The sequence below is a fragment of the Channa argus genome, chromosome 12 (genome assembly GCF_033026475.1).
Source record: "Channa argus isolate prfri chromosome 12, Channa argus male v1.0, whole genome shotgun sequence".
In the NCBI taxonomy this organism is placed as follows: Eukaryota; Metazoa; Chordata; class Actinopteri; order Anabantiformes; family Channidae; genus Channa; species Channa argus.
In genome coordinates, this window is record NC_090208.1 from 14879707 (window position 1) to 14907577 (window position 27871).

At 41.6% G+C, this 27871-nt stretch overlaps 1 protein-coding gene across 6 annotated transcripts in view; it reads right to left on the reverse strand.

Moving 5' to 3' along the window:
* Positions 1–3535: 3535 nt before the first annotated feature.
* The window catches only part of pcdh7b (protocadherin 7b), a 104011-nt gene continuing 79675 nt past the window's right edge, over positions 3536–27871 (reverse strand). For 2 of the 6 annotated variants that reach the window (XM_067524184.1, XM_067524183.1), the window contains exons 3-4: positions 9325–9343; positions 7931–8070 (exon numbers count right to left, since the gene is read on the reverse strand). In XM_067524184.1, the coding sequence (XP_067380285.1) occupies positions 9327–9343 (17 nt within the window). In that variant the 3' untranslated portion in view covers positions 7931–8070; positions 9325–9326. Of the gene's footprint in view, positions 8071–9324; positions 9344–27871 lie in introns of all 6 variants that reach the window. The other 4 variants (XM_067524180.1, XM_067524181.1, XM_067524182.1 and 1 more) reach the window with 3 other exon arrangements.

Below are 27871 nucleotides of genomic sequence, written 5' to 3' on the forward strand. Positions count from 1 at the left end.
ACTTTTTTCTCAGCCCCTTACCCCCACACTCTATCATTCTCTGTCATTTCTCTGCCTCTTCCAGCTCCATCTCCCCTTTTCTTTTCACGCGCTCACTTGCTCTTATGTAAGTCGTTCTCATTAATCACAGCCTGGCTTCGACTACTAAGACTTCTACTGGATTTTTGTCAAATTGCTTCTGCCACATAAATCTAGCACATATAAATTTCTGCGCATTCAACTCACAACTGATGTGTGATTAATGGGTATGAGTACATTTGCCTGTTCCACTGCGGTCTTTTTTATTCTTCTTCTTTTTTTCTGTTTAGCCTCAGAACAAGTAGCATTCATACCTCATGTTGTGGGAGATCATGTGAATGGCTCTGTCGTGATTGTGGCTTATTGTGGTATTGTAACCCATCACAACAGGGGTCACGGGCACTCTTGTGGGTAAAAACTAGTACGCTGCACAGAGTATAAAGAAATCACTCATGCCTCGTTCATGGCAGTCAAGTTCCCGTCTACTTCACGTCCTGGTTTGCTTTGGAAAACTGAAAGGCTGAGTGCAAAAACTGTGAATGATGGGACCTAAAACCTGCTGAGATATGCACATGCTGCAATCCCCACTTCATCCATTGTGCTGGAGGCTCCAAGCAAGGGTCCCGTGGCTCAAGTGCGCATTGATCACAATATTTTAAAACTGTTGTTTAGGCAATAAAAATAAGACGTCGGTATTCAAGCAAATTCACTGACTCGATCACTGAGTGATGCAGTGACTGTGCTTTCTGTTTGTGTGTCCATCTCCATATTGAAAGCAATAAAATTAACTATAATGACATCATCCTCACGGGTGTGATCGCTGGCAGAATAAAATCTGACGGAATTTATGTGATTGCAATTAAATCAAAGTTATTGCAGGAGTTTCCTTATGAACTTGTTTATTTGTTTCATCCACAAGCCATAAAAAAGTTAGCCCTCAATCCCTCAGCGTTTTGGTAAAATAAACATGAAATAGAAATCAATGAAACACGGCCCTAACTGCTATTCCTCAGGTGCCATTTCCCATGGTTACGCTAGAAAAATAAAATTTAATGACAATGAAAAAAGTCATAAATTGTGCATATCAAATAGCTTCCTCTAAGGTTTATGGTCGAATTCCTCTCGCTGATGTGATTTTGAGATGTTATTTCGCACCAGTGAGCAAAAACGGGAATGGAATATATATTAAAATGGCAGATCACACGCTGGTTGTGGTGATGTGTGCAATGATTTTATTAATTAGGTTCCACGTATAAGCTTATATACAATATGATGTATTCTTATATTGTCACTTTATCTCTCTCTAGCCATATAGCATACTGCGGCTGTTCCCTCTCCTGCTTGGAGTTTTATCTTGCTGTCTGCTTCACACTATCCTCCATGTGCTGGTTGAACATGACACCAATGCAGAGTGGACCTTTGATTCAGATGAATTATTATCAAGGCCTCACCTACGCCCCTGGAAGGGCTCATATTCTCAAAGTGAAACCTATGTGGGAGGTCAGTGCATGGCTGGGGCTTCTACGAGTAGGAGCCTGTTGGCAACTGTGCATGTGACCTGTAATAACAGGGCGATGTCAGATATGATTGCTGATGATAGCTGCCAGAGGGTGTTTGTTGCTGCCAGTGGAAAAGTATCAGGTGCTTGTGAACCTGTTGTACAGCACTTTGTTCTGATACAACCAGAACAACACTTACGCCCACACCGCTGCAACGGCAACATGATGACAAACTAGTCTGCTTCGAAACTGATGTACCAAAGATGAATATTTTCAGGTAAAACCGTCAAAATGTTTACACCACACTGTCCGTAGCATTCAACAATTTTCAACTTACGCTGAAGTTTGTTTTATGTTTCTGCCATCTAGTGATATCAAAGCGGCTAATAATTTTTGGAAAACTTCTTATTTACGGTATTCATAGTATGCAAACAACGTCTTAATTGTCATTAAAAAAAATCTCACAACAATTCATTGGTATGTAATGCCCAATAATTAATTACATTCTAATTTATTATAATTTGTCTTAATTTCCCCATCTCTCAACAGCAAAATTAATGTTACCTGCTGATTCCAAACCAGGCAATTCAAAATGCTTCAGAGAGGACAAGAAAATGAGTGAGACCATTTGCATATCAACATGATTCAAACCTCAGAGTTCTTAGAAGTGGCATCTTTTGAAGACAAACACGCAGAAAACAAATCATCACACTTTAGAATTTTGCACACAAACACAACTTCCCAGCATTGTGGGAAAACAAGTTTTTTTTTTTTAACCACTTAATCATGTGGGGAATGATATGAGACAAGAAGGCATTGTGTGTCTTACTGTATGCCATCTAATATTACCGTGACGTTAAGAGGAAAACGTTCTCCAGCTTATTGAACTTTGGAGTTGTAATTTTGACATTGCATTGTATTTTTCTATTGAGATGCCATTAGCGGTTTGAGGCTGCAGGAGAGGCTGTGGCATGCTGTTAATCAGAGTGTGGGGAATGGAGTGGAATGAATCTGTAATTACCTAGACTGTAATCGCCTCATACATCAACCCCGACACACAGCCAAAAAGACACGTGCACACTCGAAAATATACATACGTTGTGTGCACACATGTCAACATTGGGCAAGCAAAAGGGGATTGGCCTGTGACATTGACTGTACTCTGGTTTGGATGGGGTTGTGGTAGAGCGTGCAGGAGACATTACATGACACAAATAGTACGCTGCAGAAACTGGAGAGTTTTGCACCTGTGGGATGACTTCTACCTGCTTTCTGCAACCTCGTCAGACGATGACCTGCTCTAGTTACATATGGGCTCTCTCAGACATTACTTGCACTTTATATTAGCGAGCTTGCTGGGTTAGGTCCATTTACTGATGGATCGAAAGGATTTCACACACATTCTCTCCTCTGGGTTATGTGTACCTGACTGTGGAAAAAAAAACTTATCATAAATTTTATAATATATAAATAGATAATATTTTTACACTGGTTTAAACCTAAATCAAGTTGAAGCCAAATAACACCCAAATGAAGCTGGACTAATTAATATCAGTTATCACCTTATTGAGCTCTTTTACCCAGTTTTTTTCTCGTTTTTAAAAATTATTTTCAAATATTCAAGCAGCCATTTCCAATCTCAACAGGCAGCTTTTGAAAAAGCTTTGTTAAACCTACTTCCGTTGGCAACAAACAGCAGACAAAGTTAATGACTAGCTTGTAAACAGAGTGATATATTTGGTTGGTGGAGACCAAAACTGGGTTTAAAATTGAATTTGTAAAACAGGACCACAAATAAATGCTTAGTGTATGTTGCCCTGCCCTAAATGCTAATTCTTTTTAAATGTTGTTCTTGTCGTTGGTTTTTCTGCCTCTAAGTAGGCAAACACTAATGAACTCTAACATTGGTAATAGGCATTCAAATCCCAGAAGATTGGTATAGTTAATTTTGCAACTTTGATACCCGATTTGCTTTGTGTTTGTTCAGCAAGCAAACATAAACACGATAAGACCAAATGCATTTACACAACGATGATTTGGTTTAACATGTTATATTTTAATTTCTGCAGAGACAAAAATGACAAGCAATTTATTTACACAAACCTGTACAAAAGCAAATTAAATTATGTAAAATATCTCATAAATAGAAGTGGACTTGCGTTCAATACACTTTGCCATGTTCAGCTAAGCTGCGTGCATAGTGACTCATATTAAACGATGATAAATTTGTTCCTCAGTTTCTATATCAACATCCAAGTCGCAGGACAAATAGTAATGGTTAATATTACAAATCTCATTACACACTGTGAATGCTGTACGGTTAGAGGAAAGCACAGTCTGAACACACACCTCAGGCAATAACAGGATACAGACATTTTGATTGCAGGTGTTTTCTGTCAAAAGGTAAAAAACTATTATAACATACAACCACCTGCTAGTGTCCAGGTTTCATTAAAAAAAAAAAAAAAACGTTTACTAGTTTACACTTTCTTTATTCTTGTTGCCAATGTGTTTAATATTTCTCTCATCTTATCTCTGTTTTCATCTGATCTAGGAATTGAAAGCCGCACCTTGCAGAATCATAGCAAACATCGGGGCCATATTTTGTAACATGGGGCTTCATCACCTACAGATATGCATATACTGGAAATCTGTCCGTGACCGTCGTCATATTGCTGAGCACATCGCGAGGTGTGTGTTCTGTCAGCTACTCTCCCTCGCAGCTTTTTTTTCCCCCCTCCCACTTCCACTCATCTTAGTACACCATCATGTTAGCATTATTATCTCTAGGTTCCATCAACTGTAAGCAGTCAAATTGTATCCAAGCATTATTTTCTTTTTTCCCCCTCTCTTTAACTTTCAGTGCTTCTATATTTAGCCCTAGAGCTTGTTTCATGCACAAAGAAGGTTACTTTACCTCTGATGTCATACATGTACATGAGTGGAACACGACAAAATAATCCATATTCATTATTATTACTATCAACAAGCAACTTTTGAATGTACATTACCTACACTCATTCGGTAATGCACTGTGTTAGGAATGGATATTTCAACAAGATAATTGAACCCAGTGAACACTAGCCACTGAGTATTAGAACTATAGGCTCACTGACATTTGACGGGTCATCCTCCGCAAAGCATTTGACATCATGGGACTTCATCTAAGATATGCAAATATATTTCAGTCCATTCTTAAATGCCACCCCATCTACTTTTGTAAGCATGTCATTGTTTATGCACCATTCCAAACCAACATTTAATCATACCAATTGGTATAAAAAAGGCACAATTGCATATTTGCATTCACTCTAGTATTTTTTTTTCTTAGTTTTTTTCTTTTTTTTTCAGAAGCACTCTAAATATACAAAGTGGCACCAGATAAAGAAAAAAAAAAATTAAAACACATAGTACATTTTCATGATCGTTTCCACATGTTTGACTGTTATTGTGTAACAAAGCAATGCATGAAAAATAAAAAGTAAAATATAATATGGACATAGAAATTTGAAAATCTGTATAGTATAAAGTCGATTAAATGAAACATAAGAAAGATCTGGGTTTGTGTTGTGATACAAGAGAGAATGATATATGAAGTCTAAAAAAAGATTAATGGTATGTATTGTCTTAACGGATGTACTAAGTTGTACTAATGTTTCTTTAAGTATAACAAAGGCAAGCAACAAGGTGGATTTCCATGTTTACAGGGATAACATTTTTTTTGTACATTTTGTTTTACTTTTTTTTTTCTTGTTCCTTCTCAGTAAGTGAAGTAAGTTCCCATTAAACGTGCAGTTAAAGTAAATATTTATGTATACAGTTGATAAGTATAGGAGCACTTTCTTTCAAACGACGAGTAGTACTTACAGACTATAGATTGCCGGATTGCAAAAAAACAAAACAAAACGAAAAACCCAGCTCCGGTCAAACCAAAGGGGTTTTGCTAACATACAAAAAAATTCCATTGCATCTGATATTCTTTAGCTTTATTACAGTCATGGAGATTTTGTACCTCTGTAGCTGCAAAAGAAAACAAAATCACTGTAGACAGGGAGGCACAACATCTCAACATTGTTTTGTGTGTGTGTGTAAATGGTTATTCAGCATCAGCTCTGAAATTGACATTTTGTTGAGACATCACATTCTTATCAGTCAAGCTCATTCCTTCATTTTAAAGAAAAACTCTTCATGTAATGTGTACTTAAAGCAAAAGTTCTCCCAGAAAGCTATTTTGCATGTAATGAGGGTGGGGGGCGGTGGTGGTGGTGGTGGTGAGGGTGGGGGGGTGGGGGGGGCTTCATCCTGCTTGCGAAGCTTTGGTTTCACTTTGACACCTTTTTTTTTGTCCTCAGCTTGTAATCCAAACATTTTCTGGCATCTGCCCATTCGGTTGTTGCTTTCTGATTGTTCTCCATTGAGCTTGATTCTTACATTCGTGCTCAAAGATGCCATCACCATATACTTATGGTAAGCAACATTTCCTAATGCTAAAAGGACTCTTGGACAGCCATGTGTGGGCTAATGTCATCTTGAAGGCTTGAGAAGAAGTGAAAAAGAAGTTGATGCTTGTTGGTCACATATACATTGATACATGATATTTATTGCTCAGTCTATCACACAACAAAAAAGAGGAATAACAGTAAAAAGCTGTCCTTGCAGCTGTTTTAGGACCAGCTTGGCCATATTTATGTCCTCCTAAGCCTATTATTGGTGTAATCTACAGTAAACACTAAATATGGCCTATACAAACTTACTATATACTGCATATCTGGCCCATATCAGTTGCAATTGCACCTCCATAACTTTAATGTTGGCCTGCCACAAACTGTGCTTAGCCAGGATTTTTGATACAACCTAAAAGATTCAGATTTTCTACCTCTGTCTATGTGTGTGTGTCTACATGTGTGTATGAGAAAAAAACGGTTAAGTGTTGATATAAACCGTAGCGTCCCACCGAGGTAATCCACATACACACAATCGTGTACACACATGCCAGCCAATGCAAGGTGATCATGGCTCTAAGATCTTGCATTTCTTAAAGAGGGTTTTGGTCTCAATCTCACCAATCAAAGACAAAGAATGAGGGACTGAGGAAAGGTAGCGAGACAGAAGGGAATGAGAGCGGTTAGCTTTGTTGCTATGGTCCAGGATTTATGTACAATGAGTAACATTTCACCTGTGTAGAGAATACACACTCATACGTTAGAACTATTATTCATATGTTCATCATATGAATGTGTGTGTTGTAGCCAGAACCGAAAGGTTGTTGCAGCAAATTCCACTGGCTCTACTGGTATCCACTGGTATTTCAAGTTTAGTAAAAGACTCACACAAATGTTTTCTGGGCTGAGTATTTAAAGCTTAGTCTTTCCCATCCTTAAAACCCTTGAATATTGTCAAGGTTTGGTCAGCTGTTGCGCAATTTATATCACAGTCAGTCAAGATGTCAGAGTCCGTGGACCGCCCAGTATGAGAGAGACCAGTATTACGTCCAGTATATTCTTGCAGCCAAAGAACATCAAGGCCAGAGTGTTGCACTCATCTGAACTTAAAAAAAGGCATAACTAGATACACTTTGAAGTCAAAATAGTCCACATGTACAGTGTTTCTAGAAAAAAACTGAAGTAGTGGTCTCCTTTATACAGTGTCATCTTCAGGGAATGGTGCCTTCATGGGGAAAAAGGGGGGTAATGCATGCATGTACTGTGTATGTAAAATGAGTTGGTTATTTTACAGATTGACTGTCAGGCAGCAGATTGTGTCCCAAGAGCTGGACTCGCCAGTAGAACAGCCTCATCCCAAGTCCAATCAGTGCCCTCAAGAGTTCCTCCTCCTCCTTTCTTCCAGGGCATGTGGAATTAGCACTTTGAAACTGGTACTACATTAATATATCCACTCACATGTTTCACTAAGCTGTTGCTGTTGTAAAAGTCTTTGGAGAAAGTTTAGTCCTACCTTGTGCTAAACAACGGTGGCTAAAAGCTTCTAGAGCTGTAAAAGTGGTGGATAAGCCATCATGCTTAGTGTTGTATTTTAATGCCATGTGTTGTGGCACAGCAGGTGCATCTACCCCTCACAGCTCACAGGTACACCTCCCGTCGTGTCAGAGTACCACAAGACGTGGGCTTGTACTCCCCAGTAGGTGCCAGAGGGATCTCCTCAGTGGGGTGGCCCAGCACCTCCTCCCCGCCTCCCGGAGAGCCGTAGGAAGGCGAGCCGAACGCCTCATAGGAGGAGGAGGAGGAGGCCATCTTCTTGTTGAGCAGGTTACGATTGCGGTCGCCCATCATGTGAGCGGCGGTGGGGTCTCCATTGGCCATGGCGGCCATAGCGAGGGTCTCTTGGCTGCCAGGCTGCTCGGCGCTGCTGCTGCCGCTGCCGTTGCCGCTCATGAAAGTGGAAAGCTTTGGTTGTTGGGGGGTGGTGGTTGACTTTGATGGCCGTCTCTCGGGCGACGTGCGCACAGGCATCCAGCAGGAGTCCGAGTGGCCGTACTCGTCGCATTCCCTGGTGCACTTGCCAGTCATTGCTACGTCAGGCAAGGGCCGGGAGTCTAGAGGAAGCACAAAGACAGCAACTGTTAATGACACCGTTAGCTGTGCTAAATTGGGATATTTAAGGATAGACTAACATTTTAGTCTAAATAAATGTCCTAACACTGAGTGTCTGTTGTGTGTCACATGGCTATTATGAATTCCTTTATTAGATGCGTGAAAATGTATTTTCTCCCTAATGAGGTCATCTCCGCATCTGAATGTGAATGGAGAAGGTAAAAAAACCAACAAAAACTGGTCACAATGGTTACCAGGCCCAAAATTTAAGAATTTTATCACCAGTAAATAGGTTTGTACTGATAAAATTAGTTATCATGCAGAACCCATACCACATAACAGCAACAGTAACAGAAAACAGCAATGAAAGAAGACTCCAATGGCTACGACAACAGCCTCAAACTAAAAAACACTGGCGTGAATCAGAGTTGAAATAATGTCATGCTTCAAAACGTGTTTGTGCTTAGGGGAAGGAAAGGGGAGCACGGGAGGGGAGGGGGGAGCAATGGAGAGACTAGAGAGGAGGTCAGTTTGTGTGTTGTTTTTTGTTTTTGTTTTTTTTTTTTGTTTTCACTTTTTCTCTGATCTCAAATTTAAGTAGCACAACTGCTCCGAGTTTGTCTGTAACGTGTGTGGGTGAGTATGTTTGTGAGATAGCAGCGGCAACAACACCATATTTTCTTATCTTGTGATTGACAGACGGCAATCACATTTTGATCTAAGTAGCTTAATAGCTCAGGCGCCCTGATATCCTCTTAAATCAACTAATAGGGGTCTTAAGCAATTACCTAGCCGGGTGCTGGCCTCAGATTAACTACGTCTACTGTATTATTGTGGAAAGCAAATTATGTGCTTACAATGCTACCCCAGGACAACAGGTTTGACTGATACCCTACTTTCAGTGACTAAACTGTCAAGGCAATGTAATATGTGAGAGATAATTATCCCAAATGCAGCAAGCCAAAGCTGAGAAATTGGCTCAATGTAAGACAAAAACTGTGAGGAGGGAAGGAAAGAAGGGGTCTATTCCACAGCCCTGACCGAATGCTTAGATATTATTACGATTCCAGCGTTAAGAGGGGTGCCGGTGTTATAGAGATGCTATGTTAGATGTAATTTATTCATGACCTGATGCGAAGTATGGGAAAACAAAATCAAGCAAAAGCGAGGGTGAGTGCAAACCAAGCCAAGCATGCCTTTGCCCATTTAAAAAATAAAAAAGGGGGGGGGTTAAATGAGTTTGGACGATGGCTTACTTTTAATGCTCTTTTTCTCCTGTAAAAGAAAAAAAAAATACAACAGAAATCACTTTTAATCTTTGCGATAAAATATGTTCATATTGTTGTACTGTATGAAAAACCTTGAGCAGCACTGACACTATAACTTAAAGACAGCACCAAAAAGTCTTATGTTGAGCAGACACATGACTGAAGAGAAAATGCAGCTGAGACAAGGACAGTAAAGAAATAGGAAATGGGGGGGGGAGGGGACTAAAAATCAAAAAGAATGACATGTCTTTTGAAGTCTAAATGATGTGAGCCTTTAAACAAGAAATTAAGAAATGAATCACTCACTGCACTAACACCTTTCAGTAAAACATTTCACTGTTACTTCAAGAGTGCCATTCCTACACTGCTGGAATCTTATTTCTGCTAAACACCTATCGGAATCCATTTTCGTGTCACAAATTACCTTTTCCAAAGCATCAACTAATGACTGCCAGTCAACGTATAGCCAATGCCTCGGGGAGAAACTGCCACTCGCCAGAAAAATCAAATAACTTTTTGTCATTAGTGAGCCCCAAACAACTGAGTAGTTCTGCTTAATGAAATGTAAATAGCTAAATAAATGAGAAGAGAGCCAAGAAAATAAAACAAGATACAGAGACGTAATGGCAGTCACAAACAGTCAACATGCCAGCTGATGTGATGAAAATGAAATTTGAGGTTATGGATCACGGCATGGGAAGGCAAGACGTCCATGTCTTCCTCTCCATACTTTTCCTTTTTTTGTGTGTTGCAGCTTGACAGACGCAACCATTAAAGACACAAGCGGATGCAAGGTACTGATTGTCTTGCTCATTTACACCTACGATTGAGTCACCAGGCTACCCACAATGCAAAGTGGCTCTCCGGAGGGCCCTCGGCACCCTGATCCTTAAAGCACATCCATCCACGTGCCTCCTCGCCACAGTCGCATTCAGGCAAACTACTGTAGTTGAAAAATCAGCAGGGAGGACCTCTAGCTTCCTCCAGCTCTCGTGGGGTAAGCGGCCAACTTTCATCATCACATCTCTGCTGGCCTGCACGATGAGCTGCTGAGGTAGTTAGCCGACGCGCTGTGTCACACGCGCTGAATGGAGGCTGATTATTTCCTAACCATGGTCCATTGACTCTGCAGGCTTGCTAAAAATGAAGACGTTTCCCACTGAGCTAATGAATTGGGCTGCTATATCAAAGTGAAAATGCTCTTTCTCTCTTCCAAAGTGTCACCTCCCCCTGAGGTTGGGCCATCAATATGGGTACTTTGAAACCACTTAAAACCCAAGTACGCTAAAGCTGGGTTCAGTCTGGACAAGCGATTTAACCTACTGGTCGAGAAATAGGTGTAGGTGATGTTAAATTAATTTTAATGTCCACTCAACATCTACATGCTTTTTTTTTAGTTTGAATAGAAAGACAGAATAAAAGCAGACACAACAATATCGCTAAGAAAAAAAAAAAACACTATGGAGACGGGCAATGTTGATTCTATACAAATCCCTGAGCCCTTTCAGGACCGAATTCAGAAATCAGGACGTTTAAAGAAAACCACACGCAGCCCAGTTGCAGGCTTTTGTTACATATTCACAAGCATCCAGTGAGCCAACACTATCAAACACAAAATAACACAATGCAAGTGGGTCACTGTGCTGTGTTAAAAAGCCTCTGTGTAACACTGAAAGCTGAACAAGGAGATCTCTCTGTCCCAGGTTTACATCCCCAGGGGCTCGAGCCTTGTTATTTGGGTCTCCGGAGCCAGAGAACAGTGGCACAGTCTGGGTGTGCCACAGGCACTGCTCGCTATCTCCGTCAATGAAAGAGAAGAGCTTTCAGCCAAGCAAGGGCTGCTCATTATAGCCTGCAACGCAAGCCATTAGCCCTCTTTTACATTTACTCATGAGAGGCTTCCGGAAGAGCAAGGGGAGGGGTGTTGATGGTGGATCAGGGAGTGATTGGCAGATGAGTTGGAAGGGTGACGGGCAGAGCGGAAGAACAGCAGCTTTGGCTGAGATGTAATTCCATATGAACAAAAGTTCTGCGCCGCTGAAGTGATGATTACCCGCCGAGACGCCACTGTGCACCAGCAGTGCTCTGAGAAATTCGCGCCTCTCACTGTGTGCATTTGATTTTTAAGGAGGCTACAGAGTGAAGACTTTGTTTCATTTGGGCAACAAAGCAGGCTGAAAGTGGGCCAGTGGCTGTACTGGTTGAGCTGTGGATTTTCTTAGCTGGCTTTAGTCAGCTGGCCTATCAGCTGACGAGCTTACACTGTGGGACGTTTCAAAGGACCTCCACTGCCGGCGTGCTGTAGCAATCCCATGTGGTGTTTTTAGCACTAAGATGTTGCAGTGGAAGGATGGTAGAGTTGGACTGTCATCTCTTCTAGGCGTGTGCTTGCTGTGCCTGTGGCGTGGGCATTTCTAGACTGTTACATTTATTTGTTTGTTTGTGTCATAGTGCTGCACTTTGTGCTTTCATTGTATGATGTCCAAAAAAGTCCACTTGCTAGTCCCCATTTCATCGACGTCACCAGCTCTTTCACTTTTGATATGTATCATCTCCCGCACCATCGCTCCTTCCTCTCTGTATTTCACCACAAAGCTCTGCTACACAGACTGGAGCTGCGTGACCTTTGGCCCCCTCTTTTCCGGCCAACGGATTCAATCCAAACAGCTGAGGCAATGGGAGGAAAGGATGAAAGGAGTACGAAAAACAGAGCCAACAACAACAGCAAAAAAAAAAACGAGACTGAGAAGGAAGAGAAGACAAAGCAGAGGTGATGTTGCCCGCATGCATCTTTGCGTATGTGTGCGCATGCTGTGACTTTGACAGACATTGCAGTTGGCTGGACAGCTTTTGGAGTCAGAGCAGGAAGGGAGGAGGAGGATGTGAGGGAGAGGACGAAGACAGGGATGATGCATAGGGGAGGGGAGGGATGGAGAATAAATGAGAGAGAAAGAGGAGTGTGTGTGCTGAGTATAGCAGGGTCAGGGCCTAGGAGAAGGGAAACAGCAGATTGAGCAGAGAAGACAGCACGGCTGCCTCTGGGCCGTCACAGGCCAAACACACTGCCAAAGAGAGCAGTGGAGAGGAGAGGAGACAGAATTGAGGACATTTGCAAAGACAAGAGAAAGAGAGAAGAGAGGACAGAAGAGGGCTTCAGGAGGAGAACGAGAGATGATACAAGAAACTTTGATAACAGAAGATGTGCTGGGAACCAACCCTGGCACTGTTGGCGCAGGTGCACATAATCAATCCAAAGACTTACGTGACGAAGACAGGTGCTGCCCACCTCTCCACTAATTCAATAATCTACTTCCATCACATTCTCCCCTTTACAAAAGCTTTTAAAAGAAAGAAGCCAAACAAAACTTTATCCTCCAAATACCATTTATTTACACCCACGCACATGGTTCCAAATAGCCACAGCAAACATCTTATTCTCAGTCGAGATGGGAAAAAAGGCACAAAAGGGCACCTGTGTGAGAACGGCAAGTCCGGCTTGGAAATGGGCTTGTGATTGCCTCGCACCCCTCATCTAATACCTTCGCGTACGGACAGGTCTGCTGCACACAGCAGCACAATCAGCGTGAAGATGATAGTGTGCGTGGCTGGGTGTCATGCGAATTACTTCATGTGGCAGACGATGTAAAATGAAATATGTATCTGGAAAAATATGTATTCATTTTTCTCCCTTTCTTTCCTATAATAAGGTCCCATTTAATTAGGTGAAACTTGCCGACTAATTATGGTGTAAGAGCAAGTCTCTCCGAGTTTGGCTGCCTCGCTTTTCAGGGCCCTGGTAGCATCATCTTGTGGCTCAGAGGTCCTCAGCATCAAAGGCAGACAGAACACACACACAACTAAAAGTGGCTTTGGGGAACGAAAAGAAAGCAAATGGGGAGAGAGAAAATGAAGAAAGACGGAGAATGGCCTAAGTGGAGACGATAAGGTGAGGAAGGAAGTGTTCCTAAGAGAAAGACTCTGCGAGAAAAAGAATACGTGCTAAATTATTAACGCTGTGACGGCGAGTTCAGACAGAACAATATCCACAGGAAAAGGAAAAAAAACAAAAAAACAAAAACGATATTTGTCTTTCTCTTGCTGAGATATTTGCCAGACAATTAAGGAGGGATGGAAGAGAGGAGGATGCACAGTGGTGCAGGGGGAAATTGAGAATGAAAGGGGAGTCCTGGGGAGCAATGACCTTTTGAAAATGCAAGTCATGGCATGCACCGCTAGCAACGGCATTAATTGATGGCATTAACGTCAGCGGTGGAGACTTTTCTCAGTGGCACAGCAAGTCAAATCCAAACCGATAACCCCTATTATTCCACCTAGTATGATATAAGTGAGAGTTTAATATGTTTGAAACTGTAGAAAAGAACACATTTTCCATCGTTACTACTATATTTATCACACCCTACTTGACCCACGTTTGCCCCTTTTTCCTATAGCCAACATCTTTCCATGTAGCAGTAACCTTTTTACTTTAGCTGTGATGCCCATAGGCCAGCTGGAGGAATGCTGTTGAAAATGGCAGCAGGTGATCTATTCTCTGCCTTCTGAGCTGCTTGAAGTATTTACTGCCTGGCAAGGGCGACTAAGGGAATAATCTGGAACCCCCACCGCCACCACGTGAGGTGCAGTAGGGGCACAAAGAAAGCTGGAGAGGAGAAGGAGAGTGAGTGAGGGCATGGTGGGAGGGGGGTGGGGGGGGGTGGGGTGGGGGGGTTGAAGATGCAGAGCTCTGATCGAGTTTTGTAATGAGCTGTCACCTCCTTTTGCCTCGCTTTTTGAGATGCCCAACCTCTGTGTGGAACAAAGACCCAGCATAAAAAATACACGATGCCACGCAGTGCTCATAGAGGACATTTTGTAGGCTATACAGTGTGTCGTCACCGCCTTTCTCGCCCTTCCTATATGCTGCCTATACTCTTGCGTTATGATACCATTGCAGGTAGGCATTGTGAGTAGGAAATAACAGCATTTCTATTTCAGCACGATCAATACTCTACAATAATGAATGTACTGCAGCCTGCTCCTGAGGTAATTAATTGAGGAGAGATTAACTAGCATAATTTCATTCTGGTGACGATCTCTCGGCCAATTATCAAATGTGGATTGCACTCTGCTTCCCCTCTTCCCCCGTCCTCTGTCTGCCTTGGTCTTGGTCGGGCCGATTTGAACAGCCAGCACGCACGGACCAGAAAGACCCCATAAATAAAAGGGGTCCCTTGCATGTCATGCTCCCTCATTCATCTTGCATGCACACGTATCTCAGGCATGTATATTTACATATGCAGACGATGAAATACAGCAGGTGGTTGTCATGTTTACTGGAAGCTTTTTATTTCCTTCTCTCTCTCAGGTGAATACATGCAGACATCACAGACTGTGTCCTCAGAGCCCGTCTGACCCCGAACCACATCTATAAGCGGAACAACAGCAGGATGATGTTGAGAGGAGAGAAGCTGAGTGACTCATCCACTCCACTAATAAGAATGATGGCGCTGGCTTCCTGCCACGCAAATAACACCTCACTCAAAAATACCTCCTAACTCCTAAACAATGCGATTTTCTCATCAAGCTTTCATTTCATCCCTGAAGCAAAACACATCCTGTATAATCACCTTTAGCTACAACTCACATATCCGCGCATGGTAAGCAGTTATGCTTGAAAAAATTACCCAATTACAGTAGAAAGTAAAGTACCGAGTTGCCCTCACTCGCCCCCTGTTTATGTGTGTTGTCTTCAGCGTGGCACTGGAGCTTATGCAGAACCCACTGGAAGCCCCATAAGGATTAGCATTAGTTGCTCTGTTATCGTGCACACATGCAACACTGCTAGCAACCGATAAAACAATATGGCAGCCTCAGCTCGTTTTCACACCACACAGACACAGCTGAAATTTTGGACAGTGGCGAACCATACATTAACCGTGCAGTGTGAGTGGAGCTCGCTCGTGTTGTTGAGCCCATTTTATTTATTCATTTGGTTTTGATAAGACAAACACAGAATATGGATGAAGGGGCGGTGAGTGTGTAGAAAATGGTAGGGCTCACTGAGCTACTGTGAGTGTGTGACCAGTGAGTTCAATCCGTTAAAAAATGTATGTTTTTTATTGTTTATTATTCTTTTAAATTCTCTCCTGTCTCTCTCACTCTCTCTTAAACACACACTCACACACACACACACACACACACACACACACATATATATATTTATATATATATATATATATACACACACACACCATCTCTCTCTTCCCAGTCTTTAGAAAAAGAAGTGCTATTGCCATTTCTTATCGCACACTCCCAGGCGCACTTACACAATAGCGTGTTTTACACCATTAAATGGTTATTTGTCAAAATACAATTTCAATTAAATCCTCCTTAAAATAATAGTAAAAAAAAAAAAAGAAAATGTGTGATTTGTTTTGAGCGATCATAAAATCATCTCAATCCTGGGTTTGTATGGGTGTTCTGTAGGTCTACATCAGGCACACTGTCCACGTTTGAAGATGGGGCAATAGAGTAAAGAAACGATAGCAACTGTGGCATTGATGGGTTTTTTTTGTTTTTTTTTATCAGATTTTAAAAATGAATGGTGCCTGCTATGAACATAGGCATTCTGCACATGTTCAGCCCTGAGCAGCATGTGAAATATGACAATTTAACAATAATTATAGCACTTGGTGAAAACAGCTGAATGAGCGGCAGATTTGCATCCAAATTTCTTTGTGTTCTGCTACCAAAAAGATTACCTATCACAAAGTGTGTTCATGCACTGCATCATTTTTAATGCCAAAAAACCCTCACAATCAGCCGCTTACTTGAAATCTTTCAAGAAGATAAAACAAATGAATCCAGCAGTATGTCTTTCACGTTTGTACTCATCCAAAACTCGATGGGTAAAAACAAGGCTTTCACTTGTGAGCAGGTAAAAGTATCAGGCGAGTAATTCTGAGTCAGCCGAAAAATGTAAAAACAATTGTCAATGTGGCACAAAAAATGCCATGGCCTGCAGTGATCTCACATCCATTACACAAACTAAAAATAAAGCCTGAATTTATATTACTTGTGTGCCAATACATCAGTGTCATCACACTTGTGTTTTTGAATTGATTCTCTAGATTTCACTGACAATATCTTTCTTTTTTTTTTTTTTTTCAAAATTTCTAAAGAAATTGCGATAAAATCCTTTTCCCGGATCTCGTCGACCTGCTTTAAGCTGTTGCTTGGGTGTCATAATAGTAGTCTTGGGTATTTGAATCCTATATCAAATACTTAATAAATAAAAGACTGGGATGTGGCATCGTTCCCTGGGCACGTTTTTGTTTTCTGTCGAATAGCCAGGGAAACCAAACCAAAGTGATCAGGCAGGTTTTTTGTTTTTTGTTTTTTTTTGTTTTGTTTTTTCAGGGACTTTTTCCTTCAGGACAGACAGACCACCTACTGGGGAGGTTAAAAACAAACCGCATCAAATGGCTCTGCACAGTGCAGTCCCTGATGAAAGTACTAAAAGGATGTGCCAGTCAGCAAATAGGTTCTCCAGCACCTCTTTAATGTGTCCTTGAGACTGACCAGGGTGCCTCTGCTGTGTAAAACCTCCCACAGCGTTCAACAACAGTAACAGACTTTGGAAACAGCCTTGGAGCCTCATTCTACACTCTGACAGACAGCTGGTGAAGAAGTCTGCATCAGATCTATTTTCGTATTTTCGTGATATGTAGAAACATTTCCAGATATATGCTACATATGTGCAAAATGGCATCGTATATTGGTCTTGTTCCCACTTGGAGAGGCTTAGGAGCTTGCCGATCTTTGATTTCTCAACTGCCTCAAACACTATCCAGCCACTCCTGCTCAGGCAGAAGCTCACAGATAGAGCCTGATAACGCCAAGGTGTCCTGGATTATAGACTATCTCGCAGATAGGCCGCAGTTTGTTCCCTCCCGGAGCAGTATATTGGATTTGTCGTCGCAAAGAAGCACTGTGCTGTCACCTTCCTTATTCACTCTCTATCTTTGACTTGAGATTCAACTGTGGGTCATGCCACCTCCAGATTCTCTCTGATGATTCCTCCATTATGGGATGCGTCCATAAGAGAGAGGAGGAGGTGGATATGAGTCTGGTAGGGAGATCTGCTGTGTAGTGCAAAAAAGGACCATCTGCACATGAACATTTGCCAGATCAAGAGGCTTATAAACATCAATTCTTAAGAATCAAACCCAGCGACAGCTGTCATCTTAGTCATCCTAAATAGTTTTTATTCATACTTTTGATATAAAATGAGTTTTACCTTATTAAGGTATCTTTTCTAGGTAACCACTTTTTGTTGCATGTGCACACCCTTTTTCCATCCTCACTATCCTCTTTCTTGCCTCGCTTCACCGGCTAAGGTAGGTGTCGGCGACACCACGTCACAAACATTCATCAGTGCGCGATTCTTTTTCCAGCAACAAACGCCACGGGGAGACAAGTCTCCTTTCAGTTATCACTCAAAAGTCGCTTCCTATCCTGGAAGCTCCAAATCTAGATTTGAATGCAAGTGGACTTGACAAACAAGTTTTCCATTAACATTTACATGTATCACACAGATAAACAAGAAAGGGAGATGATTGGAAGTGAAACTTACTCTGGATTGAGTCACTAACCATGCCCCTCTTTCAACCCACAATACACACCCTTTTTAACAGGCCAGTTTAGCAGTACTCATAGAACTACAGTGCCATGGCTGGAGCTGTACACGGTGTATTATTTAAAGCACCAGGGGCCCAATTTGTCACTCTGTCGGGCTCATCACAGGCAAACATCCTTTATGAAATGCACTTTTCACGCTGCCTGTCGGAGGGATCAAAGCAGCAGCAGACTTGCCCATTTCTCCCTCTTCACTTTCCCTGCTCCGATTCCCACTGACAAAATGAGTCAATTTAATCCAAATGGATCCCCTCTCAAAATAACGAGTGAGTGAGGGAGATAGACGGAGAGAAAGAGATTCATATCGTAAGTGGGTGAAATTTAGACAGGTGGGCTGTGAGTAAGCCATAGGGAACCTTTTTTCTGTATGGCCTCTTTTATGTTGACTGAAAATTATTGGACATATAGGTCATAACTGCCATCACTAGACGTCTGTTTTCAGCTAAATAGAGTAGAAGGTTAGCGTTAGTGTGTGGTAGCAATGAATTAGTTTCTCAGCTGTTTCTATGAGAACCACATCACGGAATAAATCCGTGAAACCCTGTCATTATATTTTTCACTAAAATACAGCATATGAACCATTACTTGTGTCTATTTTAACAGAACATAGGGTCATTTTTTTCTCCATAACACAAATTATTGATTATATAAGGATTTCTAGTAAACTCCAGCAACCTAGAAAAGCCATTTATATACAACTAACTTGAATACTATTAAATGGTAATAAACTTCCCTCTGACTTCGCTGTGTCATAATATTTCTTTACTTTCAGCTGAAAAATGCTTCCAGACGACTTCACTTGCAGGAACCTCAAGTTCAGATTACGTCATCTTGTTGCTCACACTATGGAGTTTGTGATCATGGTCAACCTGCTTTTCCAAATCTCCCCCCAGATGATGACCTGCAGGAGTTTTTTGGCTAGAAGCAGAGAAATATTTTAATATAGGGAAGTCAGAGGGAAGTTTAAGAGGATTAATGTACATTTACACCCTAAACTAAAGCCATAGAGAGCAAGTGGAAATTTGGTAAAATCCCCCTTTAAGCTTAACATGTAAACAATTTGAGTTTCTGAGGGGTCTTTCTGAAATCTCAAGTCCCACGCCAGCTATCAGCACTTCGAACAAATGGTGCACTGATTAGAATTAGTGAGCAAATTAAGATCCTATCCAGAGCCTGTTAACCCGGCCTGTTTTAAAAGCTTTAGTTCATCTGTTTTTCCAAATTGGTGTGTGATGTTTAGTGTAAGTATGCTACAGTTCTAAATAACTGTACCTTAACGAGACACTCGAGGATAACAAATGACTGCCTGAAGAGTTCAGATACATCATGCACATTCCATATCTTGTTTCTGACTCGTATGAAACTAATCTGACATTAGATGATATAGAGTACGTAATGTGACTTCACTGTTCCTTTTCTCCTTTGCCTTTGAAGCACAGACAACATGCTTCATTATTCACTCAGCTTGACAGGCCTACCCCCACTACCCGCCACCACCACCTCCCTACCGCCTTTTTAGCAAAGCTCTCGACCAATTGATTTTTCCTCTTTCCTCTGTCTGAACTCACCCCACCCCACCCCGTCCTTGATTCTAATGCTTCTGGGTTGTGGGAAATATTTATTCACATTGATCGACGACGGAGCTGATGGGTCTTTCATGAGCGTCAGAACTCAAACTGTTTTTGTCCCACTGATGTCTCCAAATATCAATCACCAGTGGGAGAAGTGCGAGCCAGACTGCAGATTAGGGCAATAAAGCCCAAAAGGCCAGACTCATTTTCCTACAGGGGAATAGAAAACTGAAAAATATACACCAGACGCCAATAGTCCGAGCCGTGATGGAGTGTTTGTGTATTCTGCGATGTGTCCAATGCGCTGTCGGTCAGAGACGGTGTTTTAAGAGACAAATAGAGCTTTTCTATGAATGATTGAAATACTTGAAGCAGATCCAGACGAGTTCAGCCCGGAGGTGCAAAGTTGTTTGGGTGCTGTGCGTGACGTAATACCGAGGGCTGGAGGGAGCACACAGATGATAATTCCTGCATTTCTGCATTAAAAATGCAGCTCCAACAGGATATTTTCTGCATCAAATTTTCCACGCATCAAGCGGTCTCCACAGCCCCTTTATACACACAAGTTCTTAAAGCTTATGTATCTCTCCCTTGTCTCTGAATGAATGCAGTATGGCTTATGTACGAGGGATGCCGACAGGGTATTTGTGCCATGGTTCATAGACAGTAGTATTCCTTAAGGGCCGTTGTTATTGTATGCAAGCTATCCCCCAGATACAAAGCTTCAACACTGACTCATATCACTGTTTACTATCTCTTCTCGATGTTTACATATACAAAACCTAGGAACATCAGTGGTGCCCTATTGAAGCCGAGTTGTTATCTTCAAAACATTCACACGAACACATCTCAACTTCTAATGACTGACTGATTTATACTGAGACAACAATACGGGCGCTATATGTAAAATAGAGTAACACATATGTGCCTTTACACAACCAGCAACCACTGACGTAATTTACAGTCAGCAGCCAAACTAGTAAACACATTATGTCTAATCTTCACGAATATCACAGCCCGCGCTGACTCAACTGCTCTTTTCAGATTTTCATATTCATATTCTGCTGTCACATTCAAGCTAAAAGCACATCATTCCAGCTAAATAAAACTTTGCGATTTCCCCGTTCCACTAATTGCCGCGTGCAAGGTCATATGTAAATAGGCTTCCCTTGCAGCAAGGGAGACGGAGGCATCACCACCCGTGTCAGCATCATAAAAAATGGTGAAGCTGGGTTTGATAAATCGCTTGGTGCACAGTGACACACATTGCCTTGGCCTAAGCAACTAGTATACGTGGAAATGGAGGGAAATGAAGCGCTGTGGAAGTTTAAGCCCTGTTACTTGGGCAGAGAAGATGTATAACAATTTTACCCTCATTATCACCCTCCTGTGTTACTAGGAACATGTCTGCAACTCTCCGCATTAAAACCTTATCACGGAGAAAGCTTTCAAGAAGGGAGTTGTAGTAAAATGATATTAAAGTAATACGACTGGATTTATGGCTTTCTATGGACAGAGCTAGCGCAAAAAGAAAAGGCTAAAAAATCCTTTTGATGACTCCCAACTTAATCCGAGCAAAGCTGACAGAGAATTTGCTTTCTATCCAGTTCACTGGTTGAAAGATTAGCATTGTGTCTGCCTTTTGATGAAAATAAATTCACCAAGAACCACACCACCACAACACAGGAAGCCACGCTTTAGCATATACAGTGACTCACATGTCTGCTGCTCATGGACATGCATTCTGTGTTAATACCAGATAAGCATCGTTTGGTGGTGGTGGGGGGGTAATAATGTGTATTTACTTCCTTTGTTTCCTCTTGAGAGAGGGAAAGGTGGGGGCTTGTTGAGATACAGTGGAGTGTGCAACCAAATTAAGCGGGAGAGAAACATAATCAGTGAGTGGTAGAGAGAGGGATGCAAGTGTGTATATGAGAGAGAGAGAGAGCGAGAGAGAGAGACTGGTAATATGCTTTGGAATTTAATAAGGCTCAGCGCTCCTCAATAATATCACTCGCTTCACAGTGTCCTCTGGGAAACATGAAATGTGCCGATAAAGGATGATGCCTCCCTCTGACAAACGGGGTGTGCTAAAAGCGCAGTTAAAAAAAAAAAAACCCGTGTGCTGCTGCCATAGCTAGCACACATGCTAATGTGCCCTAGGCTACACTTTAAAGAATTATTCACTTTCTTCTGCTTATGCTGTGATTTTCTGAGCCTCCCCTTTTTAAGGTCACACACTGCGCACTTATTCAGACTCCAGCTGAATCATGCGAGCTTTATACACAGCAAAGTCTGTGGAACTGGGTTGTGCCTTTCCTGTTTGTGTTGTTTTATGTGTGTGTTTGTGTGCATGCATGTGTGTTTGTAGGACAGCATTTGAGCCTGTCCAGCCATGTTAGATATATACAGAAAACTCTGGAGTTTTGCCACGTCACAACAGCTTTGCCCGCGTGAATGATGAACTTCACCACAGAGTATTTTTCACAATAAAAGGAAGTGCTTTCAGAATAAAAGCATCAATCTCACAAACACACACAAATAAACACACTTTATGGTAAAAAGTCCAGACATTAGGTATTTGGACGGATAAATGCAGTTTGGTTCATCCGTCTTGGATGCAAATTTGGAAGCACTGTGGTCATGAGTAAATTTTATATGAAAGAAATAAAAATTGCTTTAACTGAAATAAAGTTGGTATGGGTAAGTTGAGTTTAAGACTTTTTAGTCTCACATTGTGATTCAGTTTAGCTTGTCTTTTCGTATTTTGACTGCCTGGCAGTGGGTTGGTCTTATCAATTAATTAAGTAGTTAAAATTCATGCATAGCCACATTTAGTTGTGTACATTAAAGGTTCTGCAAATAATTTTTTAGCCATTGCCCATTGTGACCAGATATAAAAAATTTAATTCTCTTGAATGACTTTTCTGACTTTCTTGACTTGCATTTAAGTGCAACCCTACTCGTGTGTGTCAAACCCAATATGTTCATGTTGACACCAACATAACCGAGAAATGCACCCCCTGACCTGTCATGTCCTGTCAACCCAACGGTAAAAGACAGCCTCTCGCTCTGTTGAGTCCCATGACATTTACATATCACACTGCCTGCTACTGTAGGAATCACCCTGAGGCTCTACCAGCTCTTAGATACAGGACAGGCCCTTTTTAGTCACCTCAACCCAACCACCACCACCACCATCTACTTTCTTGTTGGTACTTCACCAGGAGCTGCTCAAGCTTGACAATAAATAAATAAATAAATAAAAAAACATGTACCTTGCTCCACTGCCGCCAAAACGGGCTGCTGGCTTTCAGACGTGGGACACAAAGCGTGAAAGGGGAAAAACATGGCCCATTTCTCTCTTCTTCCCCATCCCTCCCCCCTTTCTTTCCCCTCTGAGTAGACATTGATGTTCACATTTTTTTTTTATGGCTGCTCTGTCTATCAGAGCTCACCTGCTCTTTTGTCTTCACTAATCCATTCTCTCACTCTAACTCAATCTTTCTCCATTTTTGCCTTTAATATCGTTGAATATTTCCTCCCCCTTGTCCCTATAGTACCCCAACCTCCCCTCTCCCTTTGCCCTCACCCTCCCGCTCCCCATTTCTCTCATTATCTGCTTTTGTCTCTGCTGATCAGCCAACGACTCCCTATTGGCAAATTCATGAGATTGATCATTTTTACACGGGTGGGTGGATTTACTAAGAGGACCCCTCTCCTATCTTTCCCAATACACGGCTCCTACAAAGCACTGTATGAGGCACCCACACCCCTGCCCATAAGACTCTGAAGCCCTATCACTTAGCATGCACTGGGCTCAACTCCCAGGAGGAGAAAGTAAGAGAGAGGCTATGGGAGAGCAGGAGAGAAGGAGAAGAAAGCGGAGTAACATCTGAGTAGAATACTAATAAAGTGCAGCACTCAAGAAAAAGGAGTTGCGAAAAGAAAGTGGCAGTGTTCTGGTGCTGCAAAATTACAGCTTCATTTAATTCAATAGTGCAGCATCTCTGTTTTCTATTCCTATAGTGTTTGTGTGCATCAATTTATGTGGATTTGTGTACGACCGTGTGTAAAGTGTGCCCACAGGCATGAAAAGACACTGCAGAGTTATAGAATTCTCCGCTTAAGATATTCATATGCCTTAAGGGACTATGGGCCATCCATTCTTTCTCTCTCCATTTTTTTTTCCCCCATTTAATGTCTGAGAGCGTGTGTGTGAGTGATTTTGGTCTGATTCTGTGAGGGGAAAGAGAGGTTGCATTAGCATGATTAAAAGGACAGTAACAAATGACTGCTGTCTTGAGACGCCATGTGACTATCACAACAGGATATAGGCCAAGTGTATCAAGACACACACACCCTGATGATGGAGTGGTGGCAAATGAGCTATAAGGAAAAAGGCAGAGCAACGCACACAACTTTGATCTTTTCCTCAAATGTATATGTTGTGTACAGCATTTAAGAAGCCTGGGTGTGACTGTGTGTGTTCAGCATGCATCAAATATTAATGGGCACATGGTCGCTGGTGAAGCCTCATTATCACAATTTCTTTTGGGGGAAGAATACAGAATAGAGATTTCCTTTCATTGCTACAACTGCTGAGTTGCAGGCAAAGGCGGCCTCTAAAAATAGCCTTGAGGTTTCATACGCCATAAACCAATTTCTATCCTTGCGTACTGGATGGAAGAAGTGGAAAATGCGTTTTAATACTGGTTTAGCTCATTATTATTCAATCACAATGTGGACTATTTCTTTTCATTACAGCTTTTAATCGTTTAGCCCAAATCTACTTACCTGATGCTGGGAAGTTCATTGGTTCAGCTTTCAATAATAACCATCCATAAAGGCTTTTATTCCTGTTTATATCTTGTCTAATGCTTACCCATGGCTCTGCAATAAACCTTTGCTCACCAAGTGTGCTCTTTTCCAGTTTGACTCAGAATAAAGAAGAAGCTATAAACTTGTTCATGTTAGCACAGTGAAAAGAACATGTTTCTATCTTTGCCGATGGCAGCATTCAGCTGGTATTCATTAATATTAGAGGCAAAGGAAGAGAGAGAGTGAGAGAAAAAGATTCTGCGGTACATTAGTGGCCAGATTTATTGACGTCTTTGCGCCGTGAATGTGGCAGGTGCTCTCAGGCTACTTGTGAACACTGGAACTCTCCTCAACCCGAGCCTCTGGAGATACGTTTAGGGGAAAAACGCGAGCGCGCAAACAGACACACACACACACACACACACACACACACACACACACACACACACACACACACACACACACACACACACTCCGCACCACGTTCTGTCAAGGTTGCTGAGACGTTGCAGGAACTTTATGAATGTTCTCTGTCTTGTCAGGGCACAGTGTGCAGCCTCTCACTGACAGCCGGCACAAAATGATGGAGGGTCCGTGAATGGCATTGCCATCAGCTGAAAATCACCTGTCGGACCTGTGGGCAGACCTTGAAAACAAACTTGGACCAATTTTGCACTTTCAGTCATTTTTAAATGTTTCAAACTGTGACTGCTCATCTATGAATACCAGCTTTGGCACAGAGGTTTAAACACAGAACCACACATCAGGCCAAATAAAACCTGCAATTCTATGTAGCTGAGAGGTTGCATTAGCATGTTTTTGGGCATGTTGTTATTTCCTACTTTGTGTTGCTTTAACTTACAGATAGAAGGCAACTGCCAAATAACAGAGCAGGCGTGTACATTTAGCAAAGCAGAGTGGAGAGGAACTTTTGGGACTTTCCTGAAACATGCTGGTGCACCTGGTGAAATCACAAGCATTGCCACTACAGTGGCGGCAATCATGTCCACAAACTGTGTCATAGCTGAAATGCAATGCAGCCTTTCCCAGTGGAACTGCAGGGGAAGTAAAGAGAATCAAAGAACTACCGCATAAACTACCTGCGCAAACAACCCCAAAAGTAACACTGTACAGTTAATTCGGGACAGGCTTTAGAGGCTTACTTGAGCTCATTGTCTGTTATAAATCAGTGCTAAATGGCATTCATCAGTGATGAAACCCATCATGGGGCACCCATTGCCCTTGTCTTTAAACCCAACTATTCCTATCTGTTCTGACATTTGCAGCACTTAATTTACGCCCATAGACCCATAAATATATAGCGGTCTTTGCCTTTTAAAACCCAGTTACACAAGACAAAGCACCGTTGAATCTCAGTTGCTAAGCCACAGCATCAGTCCTGTTCTAATTGCAAGAGCAGATATGAAAATATAAGATTGTTATCAACAGATAAATGTACTATATACATGCTCAGTCATGTGTTTTCAACTGTGGAGCTCTGCAAGATTTATTTCTTGGCCCTGCCCCAAGCCACAGTCATAACCTTTTCACCCTCGCTCATGTGTCTCTCTCTGGCCTGTGGCAAGCAGCAGGCTCCATCACTCACTGGATGGGAACTGATGTATGAAACGATGCATCGGTTCAATACCATTTAATTGTATTAGCCCTATAGTATGGGATTAGTCTTCAAATCTGAACAGAAGAAAAGGGGATGCTATGTGAGCGCCGGAGGTAGTGTTTTAAATTGATGTGAATCCGACACAGTCTAAGGGGGGTGGGGGGGGCCGACTCTGGTTTCAGAAGATAATCACTGCCTGGTTTGTTTCTGTGGGTCAGTCTGACCATTTCAGGGCTAGGGAGGTGCAGTCACTGATGTGTCAAAACTATTTATCCTTCCTCATCACTGTATATTCCATGCAACTATATTTTCCTCCCCTTACTTTGCTTAGAGCTGACCAAGCTCTGAGACAGCATGGCTGGTATGATGCTTGTGAAATAAATTAGAAAAGGGAAGGGGATAATAAATCACATTTTCACTGGATTTAGCAGTGAGGGAGCCACAGCAAGAATCAAAGGAATGAGCTTAGGCTATGAAACGCCATCTATTCTTGGACCGTGTTTGCCCTATATTTTTGGGAGTTACTGTGTTGCTGCACAGCATAAATAAGTATGCTATAGTGTGCTTTTGAAATGGTTGTGTTATATGAAAGGCCTTGGTGTTCATGGAAGAGGAAAAAGCAAATGCAAGAAGGACAAGCAATTCTCCACAGTAGGCTCCACAGTGCCAAAGTACACTATTTAAGCAGAAATGCTACAGCACATACAGTATTAGCGCGTTTGTCTGTTTCTTTATTTGTTTCCGTGAATTATAGAGAGCATATTGTGTCATCCTTTAAATTCCCAGAAACAAAGCTATTTTCTTCATTTTTTTTTTCTGTTTGTGTGTTTGCATGTGTAGGAGTGCAACGACATACAAACGCGCCAACCAACACGCACACATTTTTGTAATTCAAACACAGAAGCATTCCAGGTACTAAATCTCCACCAATCGATTGGAGCTGTGGATATCATAGCAAGGCAGGGAAACCCACCAAATATTTAATACACAACAAACATATCAGCAGCTAACAGCTGAGTATGGATTACGCCATCTTCCTGAAAGTCAGTGCATATTTACTGACACAAAACAGCTAGGGAGCATATTACCGAGACACACATTGCTCAGTGCCAGCATATGAATGTTAAATTAGACTATAGGGAGGTGCAGAATGACTGTGGCAGTGACATTTGTTGCAAAAGTAAAAAAAGAAAATAAACAATACTTGTGCATGTAAGGCTTCAGCAGACTTTACTTTAAGTTTACAAGTTATTCTTTTGGTCAATGCTAAGGTTAATTAACTGACATCGTTCATGCAATAACATTTAGATATACGCTGTTTATACCGTTAAGATAGGATCATTTATTGTCCCGATGGGTATCACAACAAAAACAATTTTCCAGCAGACCTGAAAAATATATTTTAAAAAAATGCACATTAACCATAGTTTTACAACATAGACTTAAATTAAAAATTGACATTGAAACAATTTTTCAAAATTATATTTAAGAAATGCTATTTAAGGATGAAATGTATAAAATGTATTTGTTATGTATTGCAACTGATGAGGTGTATGGGTAAAGTGTATAAAAAGCAATGTTTAATTCCAGACAGTGTGAAGTGCATGTTTTTATGAAAGTTTGGATACATTAATTATATTTTTTTAGGGCCAATTGAACCTATGTCCAACTTGCTTCTATGGATCTACTTCAGGGGATACATGCATATGAATGGTATTAAACCTTGCAATGCCGTCCTCTCGGTTTTTATTAGAATATCTTTCTGCTTCCGGCTGAAAATGTAATCCTGATCATATGGAGAACTTTTTTTTTTTAGCTCAGCTGATTT